We start from the raw sequence: 17519 nt of genomic DNA, 5'->3' as shown, positions 1-17519 counted from the left end.
TAATTTTAGGCTACTTTTGGCTCGTAATAGCATTCATGCTTCAGCATTGCATGTTCTGCAGTATAAAATGCCATGTACGTACGTATGCTGGCAGCGATGTGTTAATATGGTGTGAATGCCAGTGATGGTATATGTAGCGTCATGTGGAGAGTAAGTGAATATACCTTTGCTGTGTAGAATGCTGCAAGCTTAACACAGCTTTTCCTAGTTACTGCATCTACTAAACGCATCACGTTCCAGGTCCAGTTTGGATGGAACAGGAAATGTGCTGGAATCAATGCCTTAACTGGACTGTTTTCTCTTACAGGCAAATCCACCACCTGTCGTGGTAAATACAGAGAGCTTGGATTCAGCTCCATATGTAAGTGATTTTTTTCACTTATTTACACTTTCTTAACTTTTTATATTTTGAAATGCAGAATTCCCTCAGACCAGCATGCCACATATCGGTTTCCTTTTTGTAATCAAGCTGTTATTGCCAAGTTACTTAAGTTACTTTTAACAGAAAAAGGTGTAAAACTTTAAAGTCAACATGAAATGGCATTCCATTTTGCTTATGTAATGTCATGTATTTTTATGTATTTGATTGGATTGAATGGGCATTCTGCACCAATATTAAAACTGGAATGTAATGCCTAAATATACTCTTAAAAAAAATTTGCAAAAATTCTACCTGTAGGGATGCAATAGCTTGTCATTGGCTCAGTACCCTCAAGTGGGCATCTTTGTACCTCATTTACACCTAAAATGTTCATTATTAGAATTAAAAACAACTTATAGTAGTAGCTAACTTTATAGTAGTACCTCATATTACTACTCCAAGGTACTAATATACCCCTTTAGGCATAAATAAGGTACAAAGGTGCTCCTTTAAAGGTAGTGCCCCAGTGACAACCTGTTGTGCCCCTAAAGGTATAAATTTAGCATATTTTTCTGCAAAAATATACACTATTTCTGACAGCATAGCAATTTGGCTATTGCATTACATTATCCAATAGCTCATGCAGCCTAGGTGACATCAGCAGAAAGACACTTCAGAGTCGGAGCAAGTTATTTTGATGAAAAATTATGAAAACAATAATGTCTGATGTACTATAAGTGTGGAAATTACTGTAAATGTGCATTAAGGGAGTCAATATCTTAAACTCACGTTGACAAGATATATTATTTTCTACAGTCATGCTTTATTTATCGGACTATGTGCTATTACTGGTTTCTGTTTTAAGTCACTGACTTTGAGTCAAGTACCAGGGTGGCTCTGGACCTTCGATGTCATGTTAGCATAGAGTTTGGAATATTATTTCTGAAGCCCATTAGTCAAGTGTGGTGTTCATTCAGCACTGACATCTCTTGGGTTTGCTTTCCGCTTTATTTCCCTTGAGTCTTCCTGTGGAGTAGTGAGGTCAGTAGTCTTGATTGTGCCACTCAGGGCCACTACGTCTGTTTTTCTCATCAAGCACCACACATTCAACCTCCACTTCAGGCTTTCTGCTGTATCAGCAGTGCCGCAGGATCTGGGTAGTGTAAATAACCTCACGGGACTCGCTGCCGTTTTGTCTTATGTGATCAGGGACCATAATTGACACCATGTGGAAATTATGTTGTGAAGGCAAGTGGGGTTAGAATAATGTTTTCAGGTAGGCTTGTTTAGAGGAAACTACATTATGTAGGTGGTGTTGCTGTGGCTCAGGTGAAATGAGAATTAAATCAGGCTAATGTCTCTATCATTTATTGAATTTGGTCAGATAATGTGAAGACTTGAAGATTTACTAGCTGCCAAAAGGAATCTACACACCTAGTCATAAATTAAATGGCAAATTCAAAGTAACATATGTGCACTACTGTTCAAAAGTTTGGGGTCGGTAAGATTAAAAAAAAAAAAAAAAAGAGGTCTTATGCTCATTAGGCTTGCTGCAATAGTCTGTGTTACCGGTGTTATACGGTGTTCAGTAGGCTTGTTGCGATAGTCTGTGTTATCTGTGTTACCAGTGTTACACGGTGTTCAGCCACACACCGATTACATCACTTGCCCACCGTGGCACCGCCTCCCACCTCCATTTTATTAATAAAATCATTTCGTTCAGTTAAAGAACAGACACAAATTAAAAACTGAACACGTACAGGTCAGCATGGTGTATGCCGTGCTTATTCGTTTTGTTAATAAATCTGTCTTATTTGTTTTGTTAATAAAACTTCTATGTTTAATATAAGCGAGTTTGTCAGTGTACTGTTTTGGTGTTGTGTTTTTCATTAATGAACCACCACCATTCAAGCAATTGCCGCCCTCTAATTGCCACTAATTCGGATAGAATAGAGAGAATAATTCCAACGTCCACTCCCAGCCCAACCTAACCCGGTGATAGCGGTATTACCAGTGTTGTCATGCGTTGATTATCTGGTGGGAAAATTTCCTCACCCTCACATCCCTAATGTTCACCATGGCTGCATTTATTTGATCAAACATACAGTAAAAATTGTATCATTGTGAAAATTGATAAGAATTTAAAATAATACATTTCAGTATATTTTAAAGTCTAATTTATTCCTGTGATTGCAAAGCTGAATTTTCAGGAGCCATTACTCCAGTCATCAGTGTCACATGGTTTTTCAGAAACCGTTCAAATATGCTGATTTGGTGCTCAGTATTTTACTGTATAGTTGTGTAAAGTTTACATCTGCTAAACCAAAAGGTGTATATTGTGCAAACAGTTTAGTCCCTGATTATAAACACTAAATACACTCAATATAAATATAAAATCTAGAAAACTGCTAATCACAAATAAAGGGAAATCAATGAATGGAATTTTATGTCCTTGCTCATTAGCTTAATGTTCAGGGCTTTGTCAGTGTGGCACTGTCTATGGTGCTGAGACCAAACCAGACGCAGCTGGCTTCAGTGCTAATGAATACGTAGGCCCAATCCCTCTATGCATTACATAATCAAAGCTGAGTTCTTCTGGAAAATTGCTTTGACTGCAGTCACATATTGGATAGGCACTGTGGTTTAAGGGTCATCTTTGTCATTTAAGTGTCATGAGGTTTAAATATACGTCAAAAGAGAATCTTAAAGCAGAGAGCTCAGAAGATTTGTTCTAATTTGTTTCTAAAAACAGACATGAACATCCATTTATGAGCACTATTCATTTATAGCATTTAAGAACTTGCAGTGTACACAACAGTCTCCAAGCTCACAGTGTCCTGGGCACCAAAATTTTAACGATTCAGAAATAATGAATCGCGTAGTACTACAGCACACGTGAGTGTATATTAGCACCGTTAGTTGCTTTTGGGATCTGAAGGAGCGTTTGGACCTGGAAATTGTGATGTGTAATGTCAGACTTAACTGATTTGCACTAAACAAATCTCATCAGGGTTAATATCGTCAGCTGTTCCTGCATTCTGATGGACCACATGCAGACTTTTAGCCGTGTTTGCTTGTGCTTGTGTGTAAGGGTCTCAGCTGCTTAAAATCAGCTTTTGAAGGGGCAGTGTAATGGGTTTATTCTTATGTTTCATTGCCTGATGTTAGCCGACCATGTCACTGATTTCATTTAATGGCTCTCTGCCTCAGTGGGCTTATCAGTCACACACACTTACAAAGATATATACACACATTTGCATTTTCAACCATAATCATAAACTCGTTCAGCCACTGACCTACTGATGTTAAATCAATACATACCTATTGGTCAATTTTTACACTTGCACACAGGTGATTTGTAGGTATCATTACTCATGTATTCCTGCACAGAACATGAGCAGAACATGACAGTTTTTGTGGAATACTTTATTCATTGGTTAATGAGATTTCACAGAAGTTACAAAAAAAGTGTGCACCGATGAGCCAAAACTTTAGGACCACCTGGCTAATATGCTGTTGGTCCTCTGCATGCTCCCAAAACAGTGCCGATCTGCCAAGGCATGGACTCTACAAGACCCCTGAAGGTGTCCTGTGGTATCTGGCACCAAGACGTTAGCAGCAGATCCTTCAAGTACTGTAGGTTGCGAGGTGGAGCACAGTGGATCAAACTTGTTGTTCCAGCACATCCCACAGATGCTCAATTGGATTGATCTCTGGGGAATTTGGAGGCCAGAGCACATTGAACTCTTCATCATGTTCCTTAAACCATTCCTGTACACAATGTGTGCAGTGTGGCATGGTGCATTATTATACTAAAAGGCCACTTCCACCAGGGATCACCATTGTCATCATGAAGGGGTGTACCTGGTCTGCAACAGTATTTAGGTAGTTGGCACGTGTCAAATATATGTCCACATGAATGGCCGGACCCAGGGATTCCCTGCAGAACATTGCCCAGAGCATCACACTCCTCCACTGGTTTGCCGTCATCCCACAGTGCATCCTGGTGCCATTTCTTCCCCATGTAAACGGTGCGCTCGTACATGGCCGTCGACGTGATGTAGAAGAAAACGGGACTTATCAGACAATGTAACCTTCAACCACTGCTCCAAGGTTCAATGGCGATGCTCATTGGACCTTGGTCATACTTTGCCGAACTGAATTGTGGGTCGCTTCACTCGCGTTGCTTGTGGCAGAAGTTAAAAATTTCGTAGCTTTTCAAGCGCCAACGCAAACATCAGCCAATCAGATCACCTTATGCAAATACCCTAGTGCAGACGCTAGCCAATTGCACTCATGCTACACCGGAAAGTAATGTGATTCGCTGTTGTCACTATGATGGCTGCGTCAGCACCAAGTTTCAGATGCCCTCCATCAAGCGTTGACGCCAACTCCCCATGTGAGTGCACCGTTACAGTTCCTCCTGAACTAAAACAATGATCTTATGCTGTGCTCACGCTATAACTACCATAATTAAGAGATGGCAACCCGTGACGTTATACTAGGAGCAGTCCGTGACTCGAATTTATGCATTTCAGTGGCAACACTACCAATGCCAAAATGAATCTGCAGCAGTCAGGTGATACAGGTCAGAGCTCTTTAAGTTGTTTATGTTCATTATTATTGTAATATTATGTGCTTTGAGACATGAGGTAATTTAACGCCGTCTCTCGTGATGCTTTTGCTCTGTGCTGTGCGCGTTCATTTGTTCTGAAGGAGGCGTGGCTTTGGAGGCGCTTTGAAGGGAGGGTGGGATCTTATGCTTTCAAAGCTAGATCGCTATTGCTAGCCTCTCCGAAAATGACCTACCCTACCTTTAAGCTTGGTGATGAAAGTTATTGTATGCGAGAATAAATAAGATATTTGAATGTATTTTTAGTATTTTAAATACAAAATACTTTCTCTCAAAGTATTTAATTACAAATTACATTTGATTTTTTCTTTGTTAAGGAAAATACAAATGACAAAATACTCAAAAGTAATTAAATATGTATTTTAAATACATTAAAATACTGTCCATCTCTGGTGACACACAAGGGTTCCTCCCGTAACCATCATTAAAATTTTGTGTGACTGTATATACATAAAAAAAAATACTGCATATGTATTGGCAGATACTAGATATATAATTGTGCATGTTCATTTCCCTTTATTTTAACATTTAGTTTATATCTATGCCATTAATGCTTTTATAATCTTAGTTATTTTTTTCTTGCTGTGCATTATATTGTTGTAATGCTTAAATTCACTTTATTTAAAATGACTGATTATAGTTATTAGATTTATTTTTAATCCATTTAGACAAAATAGTATAGAATTTTATTATCTGCTTGTTTATCAGTTTTCGGCCATAACAAGGAAATTTATATTGAATTCCTAGTTACAAATGTATTTTCCAAAAAGTGTTCATCACCAGGCTGTCTCCATAACCAAAACTGATGAAAGAAAGAAAGGAAGGAAAGAAAGAAAGAAAGAAAGAAAGAAAGAAGGTTTACTTGGTCTGTTTGCATTTGTTTTATTTTCCTGAATGCTTCTCTATATACCCAACATGCATCAGTCTACTAAACAATCCATGAAATGAATGCTGTTCTCCTGTAAAAGATAATGAATTGTTGAGTATTGAAATATATTAAGAGTCTCTGACATGTTTTGTTTACAGGTTAACGGTACCGAGGCTGACTTTGAGTATGAGGAGATTACACTGGAAAGGGTGAGTGGACTGACTAATACTGCTTTTCTTGCTTTTGTTCTCTGGTGTCACCATACAGTAGTTACTACAGGCCACCAAGGGGGCTTTCACACTGGCAGTTTAGTTCAAAACAGAGCATGGTTTGCATGAAAAATTGGTAATGTGAAAGCTGTCATGGCAGGAGTGCACTGGGGTACAGAACCCCAGACTACCTGTAGGAGGTGGTCTGAGGTGGAACTGTGGCACGATTCACATGAATGGGAAAGCAACTTGGACTTGGTTCCACACTTGTTCAGGAAATAAAGTAACCTGCATATGCGTTTTAGCTGATGATGACATCATTAGGGCTGACAATAGCCAGGTTTCCATCCAAGGATTTTTTTTGCTGGAAAAAAGGTTTATCGCTTCAAGATGTTTAGCGATATAGCTGATGGAAATGCCATTTCTCAAATATTGACACAATCTTTTTCCATTTATCTTTAGCACATAAATTCTGTCGATACTTCAAATGTCGCAAAAATTGGTTTGGAAACACTTTTTGTCGAGAAAAAGGGCTTTAACGCAAATAAATGACATTATTAGCCTATACACAGTGTCCGTGTTCGTGGTGTTGCTCCTATTAAAGCACCGCTTCCCTATAGTTCAAAGGTGCATCATAAGGTTGAGGAAAATAGTGTCTCTGCAGCTTGACAAAAATAAGTCTGTCAAATTAAGGAAGACTGTTGGAGTTTTCAACACTGACAAAAAAGGTAAAATAAAATACAGAAATGTTACTTCTGTATCTTAATAAATAAAAGTAGGCCTACTGTCATAAAATTGTGAGTCTGTTTCGATTTATTGATTAGAAGCTGTTCTATGCTACATGACAAATGAAAATCACAAACATGACACTTGTAAATTAAATAATTTTATAAGTGCAATTTATTAATAGCCCTATAGAATTGTATCTTAGATAAATTAAGGAAATAAGGAACATAAAGTAGTTGACTCCAAAAGCTCTAATACAATTTTAGAAATGTTATGTGGCAATAAGCCTCAGTTTAGCTAATGCAGACGATTAAAAAAAAAAAAAAAAAATAGGTTATACATACATAAATAAAATGTTTTAGGTCATAACTGCATCTGTCTCTGAAAAGAAAAATTAACAGCGATTCTATGTTTTTGATCGGTTTGATGTTATTGAACGCTGAAATCAGAACGAATAACTCTTATGCTTTGAATGCGTTCCCGGCCACGTCAAACCGTGACTGGTTCGACTGTTCAAGGTGTTAAAGATTATTACAATTTTAGGCTGAATAGACTCAAAGACTGAATATTTTAGTGTACCTGTCTTTTTAAGGACCCTAAACATTTTTGCATACAGGGAAAATGAGCTGCTCTGTGTCCAAACCTGTGCTTCGTCAAATAAAGTCAGATGAGCTGCTCCACTGCACCACCGTCTTATATTTACTATTTAATAACATTAATCCTATAAGTGAACATAAGCAGTACTGGCGGATTTTAATTGTCTCATCACTCTGTACATTTTACAAATATTTGGGATGCAAAAGATAGCTACGAATTTGCGATATACGCAGAAGCGTCTCAAGGGCAGATTTTTTTAGAGAAAAGAAAACTTGCAATTTTTGAATTTTTGAAAAAATTCAGTTTTTTAGGGATGACATCATCACGCACACCATTTTATTTGTAAAAGGCCAACTGGATGGAAACAGCCTCGAGATGGCAAATTTTGCAAATATTTTTTTGCATATATTTGCTTGGTTGATAACAAAACATTGCAAAAACCGGATGGAAACTTGGTTAATGGTGATGATTTACCTTGGATACAAGTAAGAGTGACCCTGCAGTGCAGAGTAAGTACAACCAGAGTACTTGCCCAGTGTGAAGACATAGTACTTTGTATAAAATAATCTGCAGGTATGTTTGGGAACAGAACTCACTATCCATTTTACTGTCATAATTTGATGTTTCTCCAAGTGGAACAGGATATTCAATGAGTAAATAAAGGCCAGGACTTTTTATCCATTATTTAATTTATCCATTGGAAATTGATTGAATCATGAAAAGTGATTCATAAATATAACAAAGTGATTCATAAATATAACAAAGACAGACAGATTTTTTTTTCTTTGAAATAACATGCACCAAAAAGTAATTCACAGTAATCCTGTAAAGTAAATGTGGTTGGTTTTGATTTAGCATTGACGGATAACAATTTGCACAACAAACTGTAGATTAGAGCTGAGCAGTGTCCAGATGAATCCTTTTAGAATTGTATCACAGATCTCGCTCCGTTATTTCCCCCCTGAACAGCTTGTGTAGCACTGACTCAGGTTACTGTGTCCTTCTCCCGCAGCCATTCCTAAAGTACAAGCGGATACACAGCCAAAGCTTTAAATACTCCTCTGCAGTGACTCCATTTAACAGCTCAAAGTCCGTCAATTATAATGCAGTCAGAGCCATCAGCGCTTGAAAAAGCATAAGAAACACTCCCAACTAACCAACTCACTCTCTGCAGAGTTACCAGGGAGGAAAAAAGAACACCATCTTGCCTTTCACAGTTAAGACTTAATCCCCGACTCTGCCTAAGGCCCACCTCCCCCCCTTCTCGTGAGCTTTTTTGTGACCCAATTCAGCACTGCTCTGTAGTGCACATTTATTAACTCTGCATAAATAAACAATGCTCCTCCACAAGCTGTTGTCAGCTCAACTTAAAGCCTGCTTCTTAATCGCAATAACGGAATAACTTGTCGTTGCAATCCACAACTGAGCTCTGGAGGTGTTTTTTTTTTTTTTTTTTTTTGTCTGGGCATCGTTTCTTCTTGCTCTTTGTCTTGCATGTTGGCTTATAGTTGTTAGTGTGTTGCCTAAAATTCCACATTATTAGAGCCTTCATCTAAACATGTTGTGAGTATCACTGTAAAAGGCAAAGAAATAATTACTGTTGTATTAGTACTATAACAAATGCTGGTTCGTGCATTGTTGTGGGTTGACTTTAACTGTGGTAAGAGCTATTTCCCTGTCTAGGGCTGCAACAACTAATCAATCTCTTCAGTGTGCCAGCGTCTTCAAGCAAGGTTTTAAGCAAACCCTACTAATACACATTTAGTGTAGATTAAAAATATCCCCCAAAAATATGGTGCATTATTTTTGATTCCTTGATTGCTTTTATCAAGTTATGGAATGAAGATAATAATAGCCTAAATAAATCAAATGACACATTGTCCAATGCATTGAATTCATATGTTTGAATTTCCATTTTGGCCTAAATTTTGCACATTAAATGTAATTTCAAAAACATTTTGCATATTACATTGCCAGTTGAATTTAGCCGGCATTATGTTCCTATAGTCGCTGACCAAAGCATAGATTGATGTTTTAATTGATGTTCCTCCAGAATCTAACTTTGTTTCTTCTCTGCTGTATAGGGGAATTCAGGCCTGGGCTTCAGTATCGCTGGTGGCACGGATAACCCTCACATTGGTGAAGATCCCAGCATTTTCATCACCAAAGTCATCCCAGGGGGCGCTGCCGCTCAGGACGGGAGATTGCGGTAAGGCTACGGTTCTCAAAAAAACACTATGGTTCTCACATGTTTTCTGGTCTCTTCCTGTTGCTGTTCATATGATATGATATGATATAGCCAGCAATACGATATTTTCTGATACCTCAAAAAATTTTGCGATACGATTCAGGGGTATATCAATCAATATAACGATATTATGATATTATGTGCCAATTTTACACAACCAGTTACATTTTTATTAACTCACAAATGCAACCAAAATATATAACACAAACATTTATTTGAAAATTTAATATCCTGCACCCTGATTGGGACATCCATAAATAAAAAATTCAGTAATCTGATGACAGCTTATAACATGACAACAGTTAAGAAAGCATTTAAGACTTCTGTGCTAAAAATGTGCAGTGTCAAAAATCTACTGAAAAACAAGTAAATATATCTATACAAAGATACTATAAAATTAAAATACATTTCTGTTAAATGTATATCACAGCTTTTTAATGAGGCAACAACATATGATAGATATGACAGAACAAGATAGGCTATTAATATTCTTTCATTGCGCAAAAGTATTATATTATAAAAGTATATATATTATAAATTATGCAACAGATCTATGCAACAGTTTATTGAGCCTTTTCTTTTCTTTTAAGTTTTAAAATTCACTTACTGAGCATGTGAAGAACAATTCATAGCGCTCTCTGCTCCAGTGTTGTGATCTAACAGACACCCAGTAGAAAGTAACATGATTTAGAAACAGCAATAAACTCTAGCAAGATGAAGTCCTTTTATGCAAAACCATAGACCTTTTATCTATTGAAGCACAAACATAAGTAAAAGAAGACTCAATTCAGTGGTGTATTTGTGCGCTGCGATGGGGCATTCTGTGTGTGCACGCTGCTCTTTTGTGTTATTTCTGCAAAGCTTTAAACACGAGCAACTGATAAACTTTAGTGAAGATTCGGCACTGGTCCTATTGGGACAGTGACGTCTCGATCAATTGTCCTGAGCGTCTTTCACAAGTTCTAAAAGATAGTTTAAACGAGAATGCATGCCTTGGCGGTAATGCATACTGACATTGCGTAAAAATGTAGAGAGTGTGAAAACAAAGGTACCTCTTAAATGTATAAATGGTATTGATTTTTTACATGTTGCATCGATACATTGTATCGTTAGACATTTAATCGATGCATCGATCTATATCAATGTATTGTTACACACTTAGTTCATACTCTAAACAGTTAAACAAAACATTACTTTGAAAATCCCATGTGGTCAATGACGCAACAGTTTTTTTAACAATGTGTCACAAGTGCTAAATGTAGTTAAAATAGTTACAATTTTAAATTCTTCATATTGTTCTATTCTGTTGTATTGTGTCTTACGTAGATGGTATCTAAGACAAGCGTTTGATCAGGGACAGGTGACCACACATTCCTTATAACAATATTTTTGAATAGAAATGTTCTAAATGTGACTTAAGTGTCTAGATACTTGGATGTACATGAATACAGTCTTCAGGAAAAAAAAAAAAACTTTTTTTAAAAGTCTGTTAAAATCAATTCGATATGTATTTCGATATGAGATTGTATTGTATTGACCATTGAGCATTGTAATATATATCTTCCTGGATTTGTCCTGGTTTGGAGTAGTGTTACTAAGCTATAGAGCCCTCCAGTGTCTCCCTGCTGTCAGAGGCTCATTAAAACAGCGCTACTGAGGTCCTGACAGCATCACATAGACAGCTCAACACACACAGAGAGAGTTTAAAGAGCCAGCCATGCCACTGACTGCTTGCTTGTTTTGTAAATTTAATTGTGTGAAAGAGAGAGTTAATGAATGTACTGTATGTCATAAAGGCTTTGAGATACTTACAGACAGTGTGATGTATAATTGTATAACTTTAGTTTGTTTTGATGGACTTGATAACTGACTTTTATAGCTTGTAATTTTTCATGCCCAGTTAGAGCTCTCACCTAGAATTGAATTGTACTCAGCGCTCAAAGTTTCTATACTCTATTCTTGTGTGAAGATGCTGTGTTGAAGTTCTGCATTTATGCCACCAGTTCAATTTGCATGCGCACTGACCGAGCAGACAACATTCAAAAGATAGAACATTGTACACCTGGACACTTCGTATTCAAAAACAGCTTAACAAAGCGACCCTCAGCAAGAAATCAGTGTAAAACATTAGTAATTCCTGCATTACTAGCGGCGCTTAACAGCTTTGTTTAATGAAAATTCTTTCGTCATTTACTCACCCTCATGCCATGCCAAATTTTAAATGACCTTCCATTTTTAGTGGAGCACAGATTTTTAGAAAAATAATCCAACTCTGTGAGCCCATATAATGCAATGGGATCGTAACCCAAATGTTGACGCCTCAAAAACCACACAAAATGAACACATATGATCCCAGTTGATAAATCAATGTATTCTGGAGCAAAATGATACATTTGAAATGATAGAGAAAAAAAAGTCATATAGGAGAAGTTACAAACTTCAACTCTAGAGTTTGCTGTTGATGGACAATTTTGCCTTTGGTTCTGTTAGTTGTACTTGAGAAACAACACAGAAGGTAACTTTTTGTCAACAGAGTTACAAAAAATGTAACACCCTCAGTATCAGGACACTTGATGATTCTTGACAGTTGAATAATGCAAGAATTTAAATGGGATGGGGATGTCCACACACCTCATTGTTACTTATGCATGTGTTTGACCTGTACTTTATTTCAATCAGGGTGAATGATGTGATTCTGCGAGTGAACGAAGTTGATGTCAGGGACGTGACCCACAGTAAGGCTGTGGAGGCGTTGAAGGAGGCAGGGTCACTGGTCAGACTGTATGTCAGGAGGAGAAAGTCAGCATCAGAGAAAGTCATGGAGATCAAGCTCATCAAAGGACCCAAAGGTACAGTAACACCAACCAACACCTCATTAGTGCTTGTTGATAGGTGCATCTTAGTTTAGACATTTAACAGTGTACCTGGGATATTAAAGGTCTTACCCATTTTACATGTTAGGTCAGTTTTGAATGTAAGTGGGTAATCTTGGGTAGTCAGTGGGTAATCTTTGGGATTCTCTATATTACACTGTTAAACTAGGTCAGTGCTTATTTGTGTATGTATGAGGTTAATAACATTGATTGGACAAGTGCAACGTGAGGAGCTCGCAACCTCTTCGTGTTTGAGTCTCTTCATCCATCTAGTTAGCATGTTTTCCATCACTGTTTGATGTTTACTTTCAGAGGAAAAAAATCACATAAACATTTCTGCAACTGAATAAAGAGTTTTTTTTATTAATATTATTTCATTCTACTGTACTCAGAAAATTGTGGCACCACATAGTTTCAGATGTTATAAATGTGGGAAACAATGCTTAACCCAGGGTTAGAAGCAACCACATCACAAGGTTAAAAATTAGGCTAATGCAGGGTTACGGATAGCATGAAGAACCTGTAATTATACTGGAATGAAATTTACACTGCATACAAAACATCTTGCCAATCAACAGTGAAAAAATATTGCTCAGAATTAATGTGCACCATGTTGCAAGTCTTAAAACTTCACAATTGACTTGAATAGGCTCTAATTTTCTAAATTGTTTTCTAAAATGTATAAAGTTTATTATAAGTTAATAGTTGATTGTTATGTATAATTGTGACTCTTGCTCTTTTAAAAAGGATACATAGCATACAACAGAACAGAATTTCAGTTTCAGCCAACCAAATGTGGCATTTTCTAGGTGTTTATTCTTTGTTCTTCATCTAAACCTCTAATCCTTCCCAGCATTACACTGAGGAAGGAAGAGTGCTGCTAAATCATTTCTTGGGGTCAATATCCGATCAGAGTTAAGAGTGTACTATTTTTCAAGTCACGCTTTAACTAGAGACTAGAGACAGCGTCCCCTCTTGGAAAAAATGTGTGTGTGTGTATATATATATAACACATTGTACATCTGGAGACTTCGTATTCAAAAACAGCTTAACAAAGCAACCCTCAGCAAGAAGTAATGCAGCGTCCAAAGAAATCAGTGTAAAACATTAGTAATTTCTGCATTACTAGCGGCACTAAACAGCTTTGTTTACTCAATAAGATAGTCCCACCCAACCATTGGTTGATCAGAGTTGCTGTGTCTGGCTTGTCTGGATGCTCAAATAGCATTCTGATAATGTCACAGAGTGACAATGTTTATACTGCTAAAGTGCTTTAAGAGTGCTGCTAAATAATTTCTTGGGGTCAATATCCGATCAGAGTTAAGAGTGTACTTTTTTCAAGTCACGCTTTAACTAGACAATTTTAACCATAGACAATGTCCCCTCTTGGAAAAAATGCGTGTGTGTGTGTGTGTATATATATATATATATATATATATATATATATATATATATACACACACATACACACACAATGGGGCTATTTTAAGGCCAGCCATGACATTTCCACAACACTGCAAAGACTTTAAGCTGCTGTTGCTATGGAAATATTCCCTTCCCATGGCTTTAGACAGTTTGTTGTATAATTTATGCAGAAATTTAACTAATATTTTTTGTGCATTCAAATTTAAAGATTACTGTATGTTTCATTATGATTATGTTTCGTGTGTGTGTGTGTGTGTATGTGAGAGAGAGAGTGAGAGAATGTTCATTATGACAGATATTGTTGATGATTATTTAACTACTATTAATAGCTCTTTTCTCATGTTGTCTGGATGATTTTTGCACGTTTTGGGTATAGTGTCAAATGTATTAGAGCTAAATATAAATGTTGCTGTCACCATCAGTTAAAGGGTTAGTTCACCCAAAAATGAAAATAATGTAATTTATTACTCACCCTCATGGTGTTTCTTCGTTAATCTTCGGAACACAAATTAAGATATTTTTGATTAAATCCGATGGCTCAGTGAGGCCTCCATAGCCAGCAATGACATTTCCTCTCTAAAGATCCATTAATGTACTAAAAACATATTTAAATCAGTTCATGTGATTACAGTGGTTCAATATTAATATTATAAAGCGACGAGAATATTTTTGGTGCGCCAAAAAAAAACAAAATAACGACTTATATAGTGATGGCCGATTTCAAAACACTGCATCAGGAAGCTTCGGAGCATTATGAATCAGCGTGTTGAATCGGCGGTTCGGAGCTCCAAAGTCACGTGATTTCAGCAGTTTGGCGGTTTGACACGCGATCCGAATCATGATTCGATACGCTGATTCATAATGCTCCGAAGCTTCATGAAGCAGTGTTTTGAAATCGGCCATCACTATATAAGTCGTTATTTTGGTTTTTTTTGGCGCACCAAAAATATTCTCGTCACTTCATAATATTAATATTGAGCCACTGTACTCACGTGAACTGATTTAAATATGTTTTTAGTACATTAATGGATCTTGAGAGAGGAAATGTTGTTGCTGGCTATGGAGGCCTCACTGAGCCATCGGATTTCAACAAAAATATCTTAATTTGTGTTCCGAAGATTAACGAAGGTCTTACGGGTGTGGAACAGCATGAGGGTGAGTAATAAATGACATTATTTTCATTTTTGGGTGAACTAACCCTTTAACCTTTTTTTTTTTTTTTTTTTGTATCTTTGTTTATCCCAGGTCTTGGTTTCAGTATAGCAGGGGGTGTTGGGAATCAGCACATCCCAGGGGACAATAGCATCTACGTCACTAAGATTATTGAAGGTGGAGCCGCACACAAAGACGGGAGGTTGCAGATAGGAGACAAACTTCTTGCTGTAAGGAAAAAGTATATTGCCTATTGTTGACCTTGTGCTTGTTAAATAGACTAAAGTCACAAACTGTGTTTGTGTGTGTTTTGGTGGTCTTAGGTGAATAGCTCCTGCCTGGAGGAGGTTACCCATGAGCATGCCGTGACTGCCTTGAAAAATACCCCAGACGTGGTCTACTTGAAAGTGGCTAAACCCAATAGTGTCTTCATGAATGACAGTTTTGCTCCTCCTGACATCACCAACTGTGAGTTCCACTATAAAATGACCTGACTAAAATCAAAAAAGTCACAGTTTATATTCTTATCGTATGAATTAGTGGTAAATACAGTGAAGGAGTTGTTAGGTAGGCAAATATTTGAAGCACCTTATGTTGCAAAGTCTACAATATCTACTAATAGAATGAGGTAGGTAACTTTTAAAAAGTTATGGTAAAAAGTTATGTTATCCATTAATACATTTCACAATCTCCCTCAAAACATCTCTCATTCTTCACTGCACGTACAGCCTCGACGGAAACATTTGTAAAAGCTGTGAAATGTGGTGATGGTTGGGGTGGGATAAAGTGTCATACTTGTACAGACCAGACTGTTGCGGTGTGTGAGGCCCATGCCCGGCAGTGAGGGTATTGATCTGTGCTCTGTTCATAGCTCTGCCAGCAGGAGCACTAATAGGCCACAGAGGAGAGGACTAAACTACTATCGATTGCTCTTGTCTGAACGTGCCGCCCCCGCAGCCATTAAAGCCTACGTTCTGCCTAAGTGTAGGGGAGGTGAAGGCACCACTGCACAATGCCCCTCCGTTTGTCTTCCTGCTCTTAAATATAAGACTAATGACTCAGAGTAATGCTGAGTGCTGTGATCTGCCTTTGGAAGTATTTTTTAAGAAAATATACAACTAGGGATGTGCAAAGCACATACAGTATGTTCAAAATAGACTAGTTGGTTGGTTGCCTGAATGTCTAATCAACCAATTGATCTTAAGGAAGCCCTAATTAGGCTGATTTCACCCCAAGTGGATTTTTTTTTTTTGTTGTTGTTGTTTTTTTCTGGGGGAATTTGCACATTCTTGTATTCTTGCATTCTTGTAAATAGCTAAACCAGTGGTTCTCAACCGGGGGCTAAGGCCCACTAGGGGGCCTCAACAAATTTCCAAGGGGGGTGCAGGATGACTTGAAAGTATTTAAATTAATATTTTTTTTTACTATATTTAAATAATCTGTAATCTCTAATAATAAACTAAAAACACATAGGGCCAGATTTAATAACATCTTGTGCCAGCGCAAACCCTCTTTTGGCGTTAAAAAACCACTTTCAGGATTTACTAAAGACAAGCAGTGAAAATGTAGCGCTGAATAGGCCTGGACAGGTTATTTTTGTGGCTAATCTTATTGCATATGCATTTGTAGGAGTTTCTCTTTCAGACAAAAAATTTATGGGAGGAGAGTATTGAAATGAATCATGTAAGGTGATTTACTAAGGTTTGCATGCTAATTTGCCTTGTTTAGTAAATCTGGCCCATAGAATGATATCAGATATGAAAATAAAATTAAAAACATATTTCTTTATTTTCCTCAATATAAATTGTTTTTATTGAAGAACACACAGTTATGGAATACGTACGGCACGGCTTGATTTACTTTCGGTTTGCTTTTCCACTGCAGTTTAGTACCACTTCAAAGTGGGTGGGATTATAGACTACCAGCGAGTCTGCACCTCGTCTACTGACCACGATACAGCCATTTCTTTTTTCAAGTTGCGTGTGACGGTCGTTTAAAGCAAGTTGTTTCGAGAAACAAATGATACTGCGGTGGCTGTTACTGACTAGTGGGTTTGGTGTCTCGTGTTTCAAATCCAATGACGCTGGTAGTGACAATTCTCTCCGACCAATCAGTGTGCAGTGTTTACACATCACATTTAGTATCGGTACGGCATGCTTAGAACCTCAACCGAGGTAGTACTATTTAAGCCATCCCATGCAGTGGAAAAGCACCAAAAAGTGAACCAAAGTGAGCCGTACCGAATCGTACCATGCAGTGGAAAAGCACCAATAACTTCCGGAATCACTAATGATCTTGATTAATGATCACTAATGATTTTGATGAATCTTGATCAATTATTTTAATATATTAAAATAAACCATGTTAATTAATTCAGTAAAAACAAGTTTTAAAACAAACAGCTATGTCATAATTTCAGCAGAAATA

General features: G+C 37.3%; 1 protein-coding gene across 27 annotated transcripts in view; it reads left to right on the top strand.

Moving 5' to 3' along the window:
- Positions 1 to 17519, top strand: part of dlg1b (discs large MAGUK scaffold protein 1b) — a 121749-nt gene that overhangs the window by 76551 nt on the left and 27679 nt on the right. For all 27 annotated transcript variants that reach the window (XR_007928213.1, XR_007928210.1, XR_007928211.1 and 24 more), the window contains 6 exons: positions 308 to 361; positions 6021 to 6071; positions 9479 to 9603; positions 12322 to 12491; positions 15186 to 15322; positions 15416 to 15560. Coding sequence is in view for 24 of the 27 variants with exons in the window: in XM_051883723.1 (XP_051739683.1) it covers positions 308 to 361; positions 6021 to 6071; positions 9479 to 9603; positions 12322 to 12491; positions 15186 to 15322; positions 15416 to 15560 (682 nt within the window). In the remaining 3 variants the exon portion in view is untranslated. The remainder of the gene's footprint in view (positions 1 to 307; positions 362 to 6020; positions 6072 to 9478; positions 9604 to 12321; positions 12492 to 15185; positions 15323 to 15415; positions 15561 to 17519) is intronic.

This window comes from Ctenopharyngodon idella, chromosome 2, assembly GCF_019924925.1.
Source record: "Ctenopharyngodon idella isolate HZGC_01 chromosome 2, HZGC01, whole genome shotgun sequence".
NCBI classification, from domain to species: domain Eukaryota; kingdom Metazoa; phylum Chordata; class Actinopteri; order Cypriniformes; family Xenocyprididae; genus Ctenopharyngodon; species Ctenopharyngodon idella.
This window is presented reverse-complemented; position numbering and strand designations above follow the sequence as displayed.